The following is a 16,486-nucleotide window of genomic DNA, read 5'->3' as shown; positions in this document are numbered from 1 at the left end:
GAGAGCTTAGTGTGTACCAACCCTTCGCGGGCACTGCCACTGGCTGGATTGCACACAAGGCCATCCCCAAGACTTGTAGGCAGTGTGGTGCCAGGGGGCAGTGCGAAGACTATGATGCCAGGAGGCAGTGCTGTCTCTGTGATGCTGAAGGGCAGTGCAAATCCTGTGGCGCTGGAGGGCAGTGCTGTCTTTATGGTGCCAGGGGCAGTGCCAAGGCCAGGGTGCCAGGGGACAGTGCTGTCTGTATCATGACAGGGCAGTGCCAAGGCCAGGGTGCCAGGGGACAGTGCTGTCTCTATCATGACAGAGCAGTGCAAAGGCCAGGGTGCCAGGGGACAGTGCTGTTTCTATCATGGCGGGGCAGTGCAAAGGCTGGGGTGCCAGAGGACAGTACTGTCTCTGTGCCACCCCAGGGCAGTGCTGTTTCTGACGTGCTTGAGCGCAGTGCAGAGATGATGGTGCTGTGGGGCAGTGTGGAGGCTATGGTGCCAGGAGGCAGTGCAGAGGCCATAGTGCTGGGCAGCAGTGCTGTCTCTGTGGTGCTGTGGGGCAGTGCAGAGGCTATAGTGCCAGGCGGCAGTGCTGCCTCTGTGGTACTGGGGGGCAGTGCAGAGGCCACAGTGCCGGGTGGCAGTGCTGTCTGTGGTGCTGTGGGGCAGTGTGGAGGCCATGGTGCCAGGAAGCAGTGCAGAGGCCATAGTGCCGAGTGGCAGTGCTGCCTCTGTGGTGCTGGAGGGCAGTGCGGAGGCCATGGTGCTAGCAGGTGGGATTCACAGATTCCAAGGCCAGAAAGGACCACTGTCATCATCTAGTTTGACCCCCTGTATAACGCAGGCCAGAGAACTGCCCCCCAATCATCGCTAGGGCAGATCTGTTAGAGAAACAGCCAAGCTAGATTTTAAAATGGTCAGTGACAGAGAATCCAGGGATCCAGCACAGGCACCTTTCTTGTGCCTGCTACTCCTCTCCTCTGCCCTATGCTGCCAGGCTGAGAATACCGGATACTCCAGGTCCCTTCACCCTCCACACCCTGACAATTTTCTGGGTTGCAAAAGGCCATAAACATTTTTAAATGGGTCCCGAGCTCAGACAGGTTGAGAACCACTGCTCCAGGCTATTTCAAACATAGTGTATCAAGTAGAACAGGTTACAATAGTGACATGCTGTATATTTTAGGGAACTAGAATATAGGAACTCCATTGAGATAAACACCTACAAGATCTCTATCAAGCATTCATAAAACTACAGTACCCACCTGCTGAAGTGAAAAAACAGATTGACAGAGCCAGAAGAGTACCCAGAAGCCACCTACTACAGGCCAGGCCTAACAAAGAAAATTACAGAACACCACTAGCCATCACCTTCAGCCCCCAACTAAAACCTCTCCAGCGCATCATCAGGGATCTACAACCTATCCCTCACTCTCACAGATCTTTGGAGACAGGCCAGTTCCTGCTTACAGACAGCCTTCCAACCTGAAGCAAATACTCACCAGCAACTACACACCATACAACATAAACACTAACCCAGGAACCTATCCTTGAAACAAAGCCCGATGCCAACTCTGTCCACATATCTATTCAAGTGACACCATCATAGGACCTAATCACATCAGCCACACTGTCAGGGGCTCGTTCACCTGCACATCTACCAATGTGATCTATGCCATCATGTGCCAGCAATGCCCCTCTGCCATGTACATTGGGCAAACCAGACAGTCTCTATGCAAAAGAATAAATGGACACAAATCTGACATCAGGAATCATAACATTCAAAAACCAGTGGGAGAACACTTCAACCCCTCTGGCCATTCAGTGACAGACTTGAAGGTGGCAATTTAGCAACAAAAAATCTTCAAAAACAGACTCCAAAGAGAGACTGCTGAACTCGAATTAATATGCAAATTAGATACAATTAACTTAGGTTTAAACAAAGACTGGGAATGGTTGGGTCATTACACTAATTGAATCTATTTCTCCGTGTTAAGCTCTCATCACACCTTTTATGAGTCATCACGATTATCACTTCAAAGGTTTTTTTTCTCCTGCTGCTGATAGCTCATCTCAATTGATTGGACTCTTATAGTTGGTATGGGTACTTACACCTTTTCATGTTCTCTGTATGTATAATATCTTCTGTCTGTGTGTTCCACTCTATGCATCTGAAGAAGTGAGCTGTAGCCCACAAAAGCTTATGCTGAAATAAATTTGTTAGTCTCTAAGGTGCCACAAGTACTCTTTCTATTGACTATGTATTTCTCCAGGTGTGCCTCAGCAATGGCCTGCTGCACTGCCCCCTAGGGGCTGGCTTAGGAACCAACTGTATTACCTTTTCAGTAACCAAGACGTGGTACCAAGGGTATTTGCACCTGTCCTTTTCTGCCAGGTGAAGGCACCTGTAGGAGTGAGGGTCTGCTGGGGCCTCATGCGGTGCCAGAGCTTATAGGTGCCTATAGGAGTGCAGAGCACCTCCTGGACTTGCCTCTGAGCTTGCAGTACCCCACACACTCAGGGATCCACAGAAGTTGGGGGCCCAAAGTCCTTGTCACATCCCCATGGGGTGGGAGGCAGCTACAGACAAGCAGAGTGACAGGAAATACTGAAAGATGAAGCCCTCCAATGTGGCTATAGGGCCAAAGAGAGAGAGAGAGAGCACAAGACAAGCCCTCCACCTCTCCATTATTTCTATTTCAGTGGCTCCTTCAGACCTGGTATCTGCCCCCAAAGGGTTTGAACACAAAGCACATGGTGAGACAGCATGAGAGGGATACAACAGATAAATGGGGAGAAGACAAGCTAACAGCAAAGCCATCATAATAGTGCCGCAGCACCAGGATGCCCAGCGCCCGCCATTGGGTGCCATCCCAGCAGGGAGCAGTTGTAAGAAGGGATTTGAACAAGGGCGTCGGTGGCTTTGTGGAGAGCACCTGCCATGCAAGGGATTCGGTCTGGTCCTGGTCCTGGCTGCTCTGAAGGGTTCATTACTGATCACTAGTCCCCCTCCACCCCCTTGTGTGCTGGGAGTCTCAGAGGAACCATCTCCTGGAGCAGCAGGGTTGCATTCAGGATGTGATTCCTCATCTTTCTGCGGCTTGCTGCCTCCTTCCTTGGTGAGGAGGAGGAAAATCTCTCTCCCTTGGAATGGGCATCATGTTAAGCAGCTTTCCAAATGTATTTGTGTCTGTAACTGAATCATGAGGAACTAATCTGGGAGGTCAATTACCCGTTCCAGGTAACCTGAGAAATCAAATGGATGCCAAAGGAATAAGCATCAGACTGGGTGCGAGGAAGACGGTCCCAGGGAAGTGTTTGGGAGGGAGGTGAAGGAAGGCCCAGGCCGATATTCTTTTAAGGGCCTGGGACCTTGAGCCTTGCAGGGTGGGTGAGGCAAAGTCCCGCGGAGGGCAACAAAAATGTTTAGGGGGCTGGAGCACATGACTTATGAGGAGAGGCTGAGGGAACTGGGATTGTTTAGTCTGCAGAAGAGAAGAATGAGGGGGGATTTCAACTACCTGAAAGGGGGTTCCAAAGAGGATGGATCTAGACTGTTTTTAGTGGTACCAGATGACAGAACAAGGAGCAATGATCTCAAGTTGCAGTGGGGGAGGTTTAGGTTGGATATTAGGAAAAACTTTTTTACTAGGAGGGTGGTGAAGCACTGGAATGGGTTCCCTAGGGAGGTGGTGGAATCTCCTTCCTTAGAGGTTTCTAAGGTCAGGCTTGACAAAGCCCTGGCTGGGATGATTTAGTTGGGGTTTGGTCCTGCTTTGAGCAGGGGGTTGGACTAGTTGATCTCCTGAGGTCCCTTCCAACCCTGATATTCTATGATTCCCCCTGCTGGCTCAGACAGATGTTTGGGGGCAATTAGACCCTCCCGGGAAGAGTCCAGAAGTGATCAGGTGACTGGAGGTGGGTGACTAAAAGCAGGCTGAGGTTTAGTCAGAGGCTGTTTGATGAAGAACTCAGCCAGGTCCCAGCTCCAACAAGGAGGGCTGTGAACTGAAAGGGAGTTTGCAGGCCTTGCGGAGCCCCAGATCTAAGGGGTGGGAGTATGGAGTGTGCTCTTTGGGGAGCTGGATGTTGTTTAATACAGCAGACGCCAGGATTCTGTCTAATGACTGGGGGTGGAAGAAGGTTATTCCTGATACTTGGAGGGACACTGAGGCCGGGGCTGGCGCTGGGGAGCCCTGCCACAGGCAGCATGTGCGGAGCCCGCCCCGCTCTGCTGCAGGGTGACGCTCCCTTCCAGGCGCTGCGGGCGTGCGCTGGGCAGGGCACAGGAGCGCGCCCCTTAGCCAGGCCCTGGCTGCCGCCTGCCCCGCGGATGTGGCGGCCCCGAGGCAGGACTCGCCGAGCTCCCTGCGCCAGCGGCGCCCGGGGTCATGGCCCGGGCCGGCTGAACTACGTTTCCCACAGGCCCTTGCGCGGGCAAGCGGCTTTCCCGGGGCCGGGCGGCAGGGAGAGGCGGGCGCCCGGCCTGGCTGCGGAGCGGGCCCAGGTGAGTGCCAGGGCGAGGGCAGGGGGCGTGGAGCTCAGCGGGGGCCGGCCGGCACGACCCCCACTCCCCGTGCTCGGGGCTGGCCGGGGCGCTGCGGGCACCTGGGGATGGGCCCGGCGAGTCACAGAGCTGGGTCGCTCTGCTGCTGACCTGCGGGGTGACATCAGGGCCGCCCCGCTGCCATTCCGTGCCTCAGTTTCCCCACCTGTCCCCTGGCCAGCACTGAGGCTGCTGTTTCAAGTGCTCCAAAGGGACCTTCTGTCTGAGGCAGCCCGCACCTCCCCCTGAAGTCAAACTCCCCCTGGCTGGACAGACCTTGGGTCGCTTCACGAGAGTAAAGATGGTGGCCACTTTTTCCATATTCCTTCCAACTCGTTATATTTTGCCTATCTAAATCAATCCTCCTCCTTCCCCCCACCCCCGCACTTTCAGTTGGCTATGAGAGTTTTGCCTTTCTGCCCCAGTGTTGCTGTTAACAGTAGTTGCTGTGTTTCACCCCAGAGGCAGCTACACTGCTGTATAATGTGGTCTCTAAACGCGTGGACCAGATATATCTTAACAGCTCATCTGGTGGCCTTGCCTGCTCTAGGGAGAAAGGGAACCAGTCTGCCCTTCGGAGCTAGGTTAGCATGCTGCAAGAATTACACACACCAGTTACAACCCCCTGGGGCTTTCTCTCACAAGAAACATGCCCAAAGCCCTTTTCCCTGGATAGGCAAATAAACTGTAGACATAAGAATAGCGATTTATGGATTCTAAGGCCAACAGGATCCATTTTGACCCAGTCTAGGGTATCAGCCAAATCACCCATTCTGTTAAAGTCGTGGGACAGCAGTGAAAATGTCACTTCAAAAGATAAACTTTGCAGCTCCGTCCAGTGCAGAACATTCCCTGTCACTATTGCCTTTACATGCAATATGTATGTTTTTTATGTATATGCCTCCTATGCAACCTCCTGTTCTCTGCTCAGTAATGTGCCTCGGCCATCTCCAAGCCAGCCCAATGTGTCCCGCAGTCACAGTACTGCAACTTTGTAAGTAGAATTACTAGAAAAAAACAATTCTCTTTAAAGCAATAGACAACCAGACTACTCAGGTCCAAAGCCCTGCACGCTTACTGCCCAAAGTTTAGAAGGGCATGTTGAACTTATTAGTAGCTGCTGTTTAAAATCCTCCTGAGATATTATTAAAATCCTCCTGAGTAAAAAGAGTATCATCATCATCATCATGAGACATCATCTGTTTTTTTCCCCACAAATACAGAACTGAAATATTTATTAAACCATTCTGACTCTTCTGTATTGTTATTGATACTTCTACCATTTACATCTACTAATGGACCAATACCACTGTTAGGATTTTTTTTGTTCCTAATATATTTATAAATTTCCTTATTGTTCTTAACTCTGCTGGCCATAGATTTCTCCTTGTGTCCCTTTGCTTCCCTTAGCAGTTTCCTACAGTTCCTAGCTTCTGATTTATATTCAGTACAGTACTATCCATTTCCCCCTTCTTCCATTTGTTGGCTTTTTGTGCATCCAGTAAAGTGTCTTAACCAATGCCCAGTTGTCATTCACATTTTTCTGATTAAATTCTTCCTCCCAGCTGATTTGTCTCAATTGTTTTCAAGTTTGTGAAACTCGTCCTTTTAAAGCACTAAGTATATATATTGCCGTTTTGAACTTTTACACGTTTAAAATGTGATCAGGTCATGATCGCTTGCATCTAAGCTACCATTAATTTTTAGTTCCAAATGAGAGGCTCTGAGTCATCTTGGGGAAAGTAAAGGCAGCCCAAGGCAGAAAGCGTTGTTCTGAGACCGAGCTGGCTGGCTGCTGGAGCTATGTTTTTGGGACAGGGTGTATGCATTAATAATGGTGGGTGGGGTGACTGCCAACTCAAGCTGCTGAGATCCTGAGCTGACCTGCGTTTAAAGCTGCCTTCCAGGAAACCTGCAGGTCATTCCTCTTGTCCTTCGAGCCTGGTCTCCCTCCCTCTCACCCACAGTCCTGAGAATGGCTCTCCTTTTCTGAGGTTTTGCTTCACCAAGTGCAGCCCAGACTTTACAGCCTTCTGTGCCTGTAAGAGATGGGGCACTGTCTCCCTGTGTCCTGCACCACACCTCTCCCACTGACCCCTCCCCAACTCCACACTCATTGGCAATAAAGGTGCTACTGTCCCTTCAGGGAGCTGCCTGCTGCAGCCTAGCCCCAGCCCGGCAGGCCCATCTCCCAGGCAGCCTCTTCTCTGGGTCTTGGTCCCAGCAGCTGTTTCTCCCCCAGGTTCCTTACTGCCCTGGCCCTGGCCCTCCATCCCCCATACTGCCTATGCTCTTGCTAGGATCTCTCACCACCAGTGGTGCCAACCTGAAGAGAGAGAGAATCCTGCGATGTTCTGGATGACTGTATTGTGTTGTAGGATTGGGCTGCCCTGCCCACCCCTGAGGGTGAGGGACAGTCAGTGCTGTCATGCTCCCAACTGGATTGGGTGAGGAGATTTTGGCTCCTGTTGCAGGAGCTCTCACCCTGCATCTTCCCATCCCTGCCCAGCAATTAATCCTTCCCCAATCTCTGCTCCCCCTGGTCTCTTCACCCCCTCTCCCAGGCCTGGGGGGTGCAGAGGGGTCCCCTCTACCCCTTCCAGGCTGGGGACTGGCTCCAGGGGTTCAGCTCCCCACTCACTCAGGTGGGGGAGAGGGGAGGACACCCCATTGGCTTTGGTTTGCTATGGGGAGGCGTCCATGCCATCTCTCCAGTGTCGCCCCAGGAGAAGGAATCTGGGTAGTGAGTGTGTAGGTGTTCAGTGCAGGGCTCAGATTCCTGGAGCAGGGGAAGAGGCTGGCTGCAGGGCTCTGGCACTTTCTTCCTGGCCTTTTGCTGCGTTTGTGGGACTCAGCCTGGCCTCAGCCCTCCAATTTCAAGTGTGTTTTCAAGCTGCTGGCTCTGCTCCTCCTTCCCCATCCCTGGCCTAGGCACCTGAGCAGGCTGGACCCTGGGGCTAGGGGCAGCACTGGGGGAAGATATTGCATGAGACTATCTGTTGTTTAAGGTGCTGCTGGTTTCGCCGAGATGCCTGGGACTCTTGGAGGCTGAGTGAGCTGTTTGGCCAAAGGGCAGAGGCCCTCTCCATCATGCAGGAGAATGACCAGACTCCGCTCTCTCAGGGTAGGGGATTGATTTTACTCAGACCGGCTCTCAGTGACATGCATGGATCGACTCCAGCTCATACATCTTCTCTGGCTCTTTGCACTTCGTGGTGATATGTGCCCATAAGAGCCCTTGGAGGTCTGACGCTGTCCCACCAATGGCATTAAGCTTTGGGCTCACGCAGGGATGGTGAAGCACCAGGAAAGGGTGTGGGGGCTGTAGATGAGACACTTGAAAAGCAATCCCTGATGCTCCCCTTAGAGCTTCCTGGGGAAAGTCCAGGTGTTTTCATGCTCCTGTGAATTCCCTTCTTCCTCCCCTGGGACCCCAGGTCCCCTGTCCTGGGGAGGGCCTGGGCTCTGTGCAAAGTTAGAAATGGGAAGCTGACTAATAGTGGTGGTGTGCTGCATTCTGGGTCCCTGTGGGACACATCACATCTCCCACCAGATGGCTGACTTTCCCTGCTGTCTCCAGGCGTTTTCCCCTCCATTCAGGCTGCATGTCTCCTCCAGCACAGGATTTGGAGTTTGTAACCTGCTGCCTGTTTCCTTTCCCCTGAGCAGGATTTGTGATCTCCTGGATGGAGCAAGAGGAAGATCTACAGGTCTTGGATCCCCAGGACTTGGAGAAAACAGAGATCCCAAGGTTCACAGGTGAGGGCTAACAGCTAAATCAACTCAGGAACCATCGGTGCATGAACCCAAAAGGTGGAAAGTCAAGAAGAGCTGAGTTGTCACTTTCCTGCCCCATCTCACCAGTCTCTTGTGCAAGGGCTGGAGCCCACTTAGCCACCTTCCTACCATGGGGCTTTTCTGCTTGGTTAGACATTGTGATCAGCCTGAAATTAGAGAATCACAAATGAAAGCCCCATTTAGTGGCAGGTCTGGTTGCGGCAACCCAGTGCTCACCCATGCGAAACTTCAAAAGCACAGAAACGAGGTTAAGGACAGAATCTGCTGCATTCCTGGCCATCGTCTCATCACATACATAAGAACATACAGTGCTCTCTGGACATACGCTCCCAAACGCTATACAAGGCTCTTCCCCTTCCACCTCCAGTAGATACCTCAGAGCAGCACTTCCCCCAGCTTCATCCAACTCCCGCTTTACCACACAGCTTTCACTCCAATCCTGGTACTAAGTAACCTTCACACCATCGTATGGGTAACACTGTGGTGCCTGAACACTGCCCAGGTTGTATGAAAGCGCGAGTTGGATGGCAAAGGGGGATGTGCTGCTTTGCAGTGTCTGGTAGAGGTGGATGGAAATGCCGGACAGTGCTGCTAACAGTCCTGTAGTGAGCCTGAGTCAAAGACAGGGAGCACTGCAGTTTATTAGCCCCTTAATGCCAGGAACAGGAAAGAGACGTCAGTCTCCCTGGTTGTTCCTATCAGAGATGTCATGATTTCGGTTGGAAGGCAGCTCTGCCTCTGCAGGAGTTGGGAGGACAGGTCCTCCGACAGCGCAGAAAACCAGGTGTGTATTCTTCACCAGGTGAGCAGTACCACATTGGAAGCAAAAGGCTGGATGGCTTCTGGCAGGAGTCAGTCTTGTGAAGAAAGTTGGGGGCGAGGAAGGGAACAGCCAGCTGGCCTCCTCCCCCTGAGCAGGATTTTCAGGGGAAGGGGTTTTCATGCTGCATCTCCTGGGTTGACCATCTTCTGGCAAAGACTTCCATGCTCGGCAGTGCTGCCATGAGAGAGGGAGATTCTCCAGTCCCCCATCTGGCCTCAGCAGTCCCCTTCGCTCAGCCTGATTCGCTTTCTCTTGGTCTTCCCCTTTCATCCATTAATGATGGTCCCCTGTTGACCCCCAAAGCCTCCACCCCAGATGATGGGAAAACCTCTATGCTTCTGATCTGCTCCTGCTGCTTTCTCCCTGGGAAGGGAGGCACTCTCCTTGGCCTCAGGCCTGCCCACCCGCCCTCTGGGGCTGGGATCCAGTAGTGCTAGCTGACTGGCCTGAAGTATCAGAGGAGTAGCTGTGTTAGACTGGATCTGTAAAAGCAGGAAAGAGTCCTGTGGCACCTTATAGACTAATGGACGTATTGGAGCATGAGCTTTCGTGGGTGAATACCAACACACACAGGTATCCAACGAAGTGGGTATTCACCCACGAAAGCTCATGCTCCAATATGTCTGTTAGTCTCTAAGGTGCCACAAGACTCTTTGCTGCCTTGACTGGCCTTGGCATTGCAGCTCAGTGTGAGCACTGCAGGTGTCTCACATGTAATGATTATAGGCAGCGACCTATAGTTAAGGTTACCTGACACTTCCCATTATAAGACCATGTTTTCAGTGGCTTATGACTTCAAGTTTAGCAAACTGCTTGGGTTGAAATTTTCCATTCTATGTGTCTGCCTCAGCCTGGTTTTTTTGTTTGTTTGTTTGTAATTTTCAGCTAAAATGGTCTGCCATTTTCGAGAATGAGATTTGGGGGAAATAATGGTTTTGTCCATGTTTAAAAAAAAGCGAAGAAACCTTACAAGCGTTTCACAGAGACGCTGTAGCATCTTCTTGCTTTGCAGCAGGGACTTGAAATTTGGCAGGGGGTCACCCTGAGGTTGGGGTGTACCTTTTACAAACCTCTGAGCAATTTCAGTTCATGCTCTCAGGAGAGACTTGTTAGTTGAAATTCTCCAAAGATTCCATTTGCGCTGAGCATGCTGCGGCCCCCACAGCGCCTGTGTGTGACCGGAGGGCGCATCCACCTCCCACAGAGCACCTGAGTTTGCACAGGGCCTGCTCAGGATGGTCACTCATGGGGCAGCCAGGGCTGAGAGCAGGGACCTGTCTCTCCTGTGCTCTCAATGCTCCCTCTGCTGGGTCCAGGCAGAGGGGAGGGGAGGAAGGAGCAGCCTGGCTGGAATGTGGGGTGGGGGGAGATTCAGGGGGGGTGAAGAGAGAGAGAGGGGAGGGATGACGGGGTGGGTGAAGGGAGGAAGAGAAGCTGGGGTGGGGGAGATAGGGGAATGGGCAAGAACAAAGTGGTTGAAGGGCAGGTGCTTGGGTTGGGGGAGGGTAGCGATGGCAGAAGGGGTGGGTATAGGAGCAGACTGGGGAGACAGGGCAGGAGCTGGGGAGGTACAGATACCGTTTGAGGGGACTGAGGCAGCAGGATCTGTGAGCACTATAGCACCCCCAGGAACCCTGAGTCTTGTCCCATTCTCGGTTTTCACAGGGCCCCTGCCTGTCAGAGCACAGATGGAGAGTCCTGTCCCTGCCTCTCAGTTCCTGTGTGATGGGCAATCAGATAAACCAGCATCTTCATAGGTGGCCACTGTGTGTTTCTCATGTGCTGGGTGCCCAGTTGAGACATCTGGGGCTGGGCTGTGGAAGTGCTGAGCTCTCCCAGCTGCAGCTGGTGTGATGGGAGCTCTGCCATGAACACACAATGCGGTAACTTGCCGAGTGCTCCGAAAAGTCAGACTCTCGACCTCCCAAATCGGGCACCCGCAGTGCGTTGACATTGACACCTTTGGTCTCCGTTCCCCAGGTATCAGATGGAGGTAATTCCTCCTCACCTCAGAGCTAGTGCTGTGCCACCATCCATCACTTAAGGCAGTGCTTGAAATTAATGGGCATTTGGAGCCTAACTGCCCTTAAGGACTGGGCCTAAGCTGCTGCCTAGAGAAGCCTGTGAAGAAATGAATCATTGTGTATTCGGGGCAGGGTTTGGACGGGGTCTAGTATCACTGCATAGGGCCACACACTGACTGGTGAGGGCAAGAAGAAATACAGAAGTACCTGTTCTCTGAGCCCCGTCTGTCCCATACACTGAATGAGGCAGGGTCCTGTGGAAAAAATAGCATGTGGTCATGTAATGAAAGACTGTCTCCTAATTCATATCCCCAGGGCGCAGAGTAAGGCTGCAGAGCAACCTTAATTCTGGCATTTCCTAACTTCTGCGGGTTTGACTCTGCAACCGTAATGTTTTGTTCATGTAATTCAGAGAGATTTATAAACCCTTTCCAGGTGCCCTGTCCCGTTCATTAGACCACATGCTGCACAATACAGTATAAAGAGTAGCTCATTCCAGGGCTGATTGGAGACAGTAAATAAACTTCTCGCCTCAAAAGCCTGGAATGTAGACGGGCATTGCAGGCTAACAAATCCAGGTTCTGGGGGTTCCCAGAGAGAGCAAGGTCCGGCACTGCTGGAGGCCATCCCAGAAGTGCCGTCAGCCCTTCCTCCTCATCCATATTGAGGGGCTCCCCCTGCAGTGCCTGTGTGGCTCTGAGGCTGCATAGGGCTTTATACGGTAACACCATCACCTCAGATTCCAGCTGGAAGCCTGGTGGAGCAGAACTCAAGAGAGATGGGCTAGTGCTTCTCAGGGGTGGAGGCTGCCAGGAGAGGCAAGGGGAGGGCAAATAGAGAACATCCCTAGGTGTGCTGTAATATTTGGGGCATGTGTCTCAGCTGGATGGGAAGTGGTTGTGTAATTGAGCACAAGAAGGCAGCTTGCCTTGTGAGATGTGGGCACTTCATGGAGCAAAGGAGCATGCACGGGGGGCAGGGATCTCAGGACTGAGCAAATGTTGGGGCAGACACTCCCAGCCTGGAGTGAGGCTGTTCCAGAAGGAAGATGAAAGGGGCTTGCTGTTGAATGTCTCTTCAACCCAGAGCTAATCCGAGCTCTCCCCAAGTCCTGAGTGGGTTCTGGGATCATTCTCATCCTTGCTCTGGGTGTTAAGACAGGATGTTGGCCTGTGCTCTGTCTTGGGAGGGTGTACAAATCACCTGCTGGTTTTCAGTCTTCTACACTAGGAAGTTGCTGTGTTTTAACTTTAGGAGTGAAAACCCGTTTAGTGCAACTGGTTCAAACTCCTGTGTCTGGACGCTCTGATTTTGCTTTGAGTGGCTTAAAACTTACGCTCAGTTGACTTAAGCTACGCTGAAATAAGCGCATTCACACAGCCTTTGGCACAGGCTTGACCAAATAGATTTTAGATCACATCTTAAGTTAAATAGGTGCCACTCTGTAGACAAGGCCTCAGACGGGCTGAACCCCCATGCCTGTGTCCGCATGCTGCTCTTTCCCCCCCCATCCCCCATTACCTTGGCGCATGCGCTGAGTCATGGCCAGATTCTCTTTGTTCCAGCAGTAGATGGGGTTTTGGGTGACAATGTTGTGGAGACGCCTGATCCTGAGGAAACTGATCTGCATGGGACACTGCTAGGGGGAGCCAGCGGGGCCCTTCTCCAGAGTACCAAGTGTGACTGCAAGGCGGGCTGGGAATGGCAAGGCCCTGCAAGCCAGCCCATCCCCAGTGAAGGAGCTACAGGGGATCATCACGATGCTGCTGCCCAGCTAAGAGCCTCCACAGGGGATAAGCCCTATAAATGCAGTGAGTGTGGGAAGGGCTTCAGCCAGAGCTCTGACCTCATCCGGCACCTGCGCACCCACACCGGCGAGCGCCCCTACAAGTGCCCTGAGTGCGGCAGGGGTTTCAGTGACAGCTCCACCCTGCTCAAGCACCATCGTGTGCACACAGGCGAGCGCCCCTACAAGTGCACGGAGTGTGGCAAGGGCTTCATCCTCAGCTCCTACCTCATCCAGCACCAGCGGGTGCACAGCAGGGAGAAAGCCCACAAGTGTGCTAGCTGTGGGCGATGCTTCAGCCAGAGCTCGGAGCTGGCGCAGCACCAGCGCGCCCACCTGGGCGAGCGCCCCTACAAGTGCAGCGAGTGTGGAAAGGGCTTCAGCCAGAGCTCCGACCTCATCCGGCACCAGCGCACCCACACCGGCGAGCGCCCCTACAAGTGCCCGGACTGTAGCAAGGGTTTTAGTGACAGCTCCACGCTCATCAAGCACCAGCGCACACACACCGGTGAGCGCCCCTACAAGTGCATGGCCTGCGGCCGGGGCTTCAGCGAGAGCTCCACCCTCATCAAGCACCAGCGCACGCACACAGGCGAGCGGCCCTACCTGTGCACCGAGTGCGGCAAGAGCTTCAGCCTCAGCTCCACGCTCTTCAAGCACCAGCGCACACACACGGGCGAGCGGCCCTACTTGTGCACGGAGTGTGGCAAGAGCTTCAGCCTCAGCTCTAACCTCCTGCAGCACCAGCGCACGCATGCGGGTGAGCGCCCCTTTGCCTGCCCCTTGTGCGGCAAGCGCTTCACGCAGAGCTCCAACCTGCTGCAGCACCAGCGCACCCACACCGGGGAGCGCCCCTACCAGTGCACCCAGTGCGGCCGCCACTTCAGCCTCAGCTCCAACCTCATCCAGCACCAGCGCACCCACTTGGGCGAGCGCCCCTACGCCTGTGCCCAGTGCGGCAAGCGCTTCGGCCTCAGCTCCAATCTGCTGCAGCACCAGCGCACCCACACCGGGGAGCGCCCCTTTGCCTGCGCCCAGTGCGGCAAGCGCTTTGGCGACAGCTCCACCCTGAGCAGGCACCGCCGCACCCACGTGGGGCAGTGCCCCTTTGCCAGTGCACAGTGCACTGAGGGTTTTGGGGACAGTGCCATGCTCCTGCAGCACCCGCATACCCACCAGCATGAGCAGCCCTACCAGTGCACCCAATGCAGCAAAGCCTTCAGCCAGAGTTCCAGCCTGGCCCAGCACCAGCACACCCACAAAGACTGGCCCCTCTGTGCCATCGCGCCCTGCCCCTAACCTCAACTGTTAGGTCCTGGGAAGTGCCAAGGGGACCTGCCCCTAACCTTGGCCACCAGGCCCCAGGGAGGGAAATATCTCCCGAGGCCCTGCAGCCCTCCGGCAGTGCCATAGCAGCATGGGACAAATGGAGAACTCAGGCAGCCCACCTTGGGCTCAGTGTCCCAGCGACTGTCCCCATGGGCTGTGTGCTCAGGGGCTGGCATGCACTAATCACCTGCAGGCTACCAGTGGTGCACTCCCGGGAGCTGTGCAGGAGCAGAGGGAAGTTCAGACTTCAGCTGTGAGAGAGGCCCAACGTGCACTAGCACATCCTACTCCATATGTCAGTGCCCCAACCAGACACATCGCACTGGGAAATTGGGTAAGAACCTGTTTGAACGCTGTGGGTCTCAAAGTTCGACTCATGCACAAACATTGGCATTGGCTTACGAGAGAATGTACAGAGATCACCTAGTGGAATGGAGCATGCAGAGTGAGACTAATTCCCACTGCCCAACAATAACAGGATAAAACTAAGAAAAAGAAAATCTTGGCCAAGTACTGAGGGAAAACTTCCACCAGTGTGATCCGTTAGGCTGTGGGGTTGTTTCCCCAGCGAGGGGGCTGGGGCCCCATCTCTTGAGTTATTTAAAACTGACCTGGATAAAAAGAGCTTTCCTTAAAAGTCACACACAAAATTGTCTCTAAGTGCAGGGAAGGAATTGAGCCAATCCCACACGGCGCGACTCAGGATGGCAGCTGCTGTCCAGCTCCAATGTGAAACCGTTATAGGGTTAGCAGAGTCGGGAGAGACTGTCAGCCACTGGTGGTTTTGGTAAGAATTGGAAAGGAGAGGACACAACATGTGCAGGCAGTGAGGTGACACAACATGGGCTGGGGGTTTCTGACCCAGAAGTAAAAATGTGTTCTCTTTATTCTCATTCTCTTTCTGGGTCCTTCCCAGACTGTGTGTGGTTCTGTGTAAGATGTTTCTGTGAGATCTGAGGTAGAGCTGTTATCATGTGCATGCAGTAAAGAGACCTGATACATTTTAAAGCACGGAGCTGATTTTTATTCCCCCTCCCCCCCCAGCACCTGGAGATGATAGAAAGAAAGGATTCCCATCATTTATATTCCCTGAGAGCCCCCAGATATGCCAGGTATATATGTCAGACGTGGAAGAAAACAGGCCCCTTCCCCAACAAGTTCAGAAGACAGCTCTGTACCAACCCCCAGAGCAGACGCCCGGCCTTCAGACCCTGCTGGGACACCAGTATTTCTGGGAGTTGCTGGAGGAGGTGGCGGTGAAAGTAAGCAGGCCATTCAAAGGATCCCTGCTGCTCCAGCAGAATCTGTGATCAGCCAGTGGAAATTTAACACTCCCTGGGAGTGGCTGAGTAGCTGAATTAGGACAGGCAATAGCAGCTGGGAGTGTTCACTAATGGAAATGGAAACAGCCCAGTTGGGTGAAAGGTACCTGTATGCAGTGCAGGAGCAGGGAGCCTCCCCAGAGGCCATGCGCCAGGAGGGAGCTGTCAGTAGGACTGGCTTTGGGGAGTGGAAGCTGGTAGGTGAACCTACCCTTGGAACCCCCCAGATTCCTGATCATTACTAGAATGTAATCATGTCACTTCTTATAGATGGTAAAAAAAAATTGGTCCATTCTGTAAGTAAAGGGATGGGATATTTAGTAGCGCCAAGTAATTCCATGTGATGTAATTGAATGATTTATTCTGTGATAGAAATGTCTAAGTAAATCAGTTACTTAGAAAACACAAACCTAATATAACTGATGTGAATTACTGAATAGCCTTCAAATAGACAAGTCACAGGTAACCTTAAATCATTTATTAAAGTGCAGCCAATTAATAGTTCAGTTGACACGATACTACCATAAAATGACCTCCCCGAGCCAATATACGTGCTGGAGGTCTCATGAAGCCAGTAGTAAAACAGCACTAGAGTTTCTAAACATTGTAGATGGCAGTTTTCTAACACAAAAAGAGTTGGACAACACATGGTAGGTCTATTTTCGATCTCAAAATGACAGATAATGAGTTGATCACTGGACTGGAAGTTGGTGGCTGTCTAGGAATCAGTGATCATGACCTGATTACATTCACTATGGGAAATGCTGAGGAAAATTATTAATTAATTTGATTGGGGAAAAAAACTAGACAGAAAAATGTGAATTAAAATCGGGAATTCTTTAAAAAGAATTTGTTGAATGGCCAGAAG

The 16,486-nt window shown here is 52.6% G+C and overlaps 1 protein-coding gene across 3 annotated transcripts; it reads left to right on the top strand.

Moving 5' to 3' along the window:
• The first annotated feature begins 4,443 nt into the window (after positions 1 to 4,443).
• LOC127035978 (zinc finger protein 436-like) lies at positions 4,444 to 15,304 on the top strand. 3 transcript variants are annotated; one of them, XM_050926361.1, is made up of 4 exons: positions 4,444 to 4,497; positions 7,545 to 7,660; positions 8,206 to 8,295; positions 12,750 to 15,304. In XM_050926361.1, exons 2-4 carry the CDS (start codon positions 7,627 to 7,629, stop codon positions 14,264 to 14,266), a joined length of 1,641 nt encoding a protein of 546 aa, XP_050782318.1. In that variant the 5' UTR covers positions 4,444 to 4,497; positions 7,545 to 7,626; the 3' UTR covers positions 14,267 to 15,304. The 3 variants fall into 3 exon arrangements, with proteins under 3 accessions (XP_050782318.1, XP_050782317.1, XP_050782319.1); XM_050926360.1 differs by having other exon boundaries at positions 12,747 to 15,304; XM_050926362.1 differs by lacking the exons at positions 4,444 to 4,497; positions 7,545 to 7,660 and having other exon boundaries at positions 10,823 to 15,304.
• Positions 15,305 to 16,486: the final 1,182 nt, after the last annotated feature.

Source organism: Gopherus flavomarginatus, chromosome 17 (assembly GCF_025201925.1).
Source record: "Gopherus flavomarginatus isolate rGopFla2 chromosome 17, rGopFla2.mat.asm, whole genome shotgun sequence".
NCBI lineage: Eukaryota > Metazoa > Chordata > Testudines > Testudinidae > Gopherus > Gopherus flavomarginatus.
The sequence above is the reverse complement of the archived record's forward strand: the minus strand, read 5'-3'. Positions and strand labels throughout refer to the sequence as shown.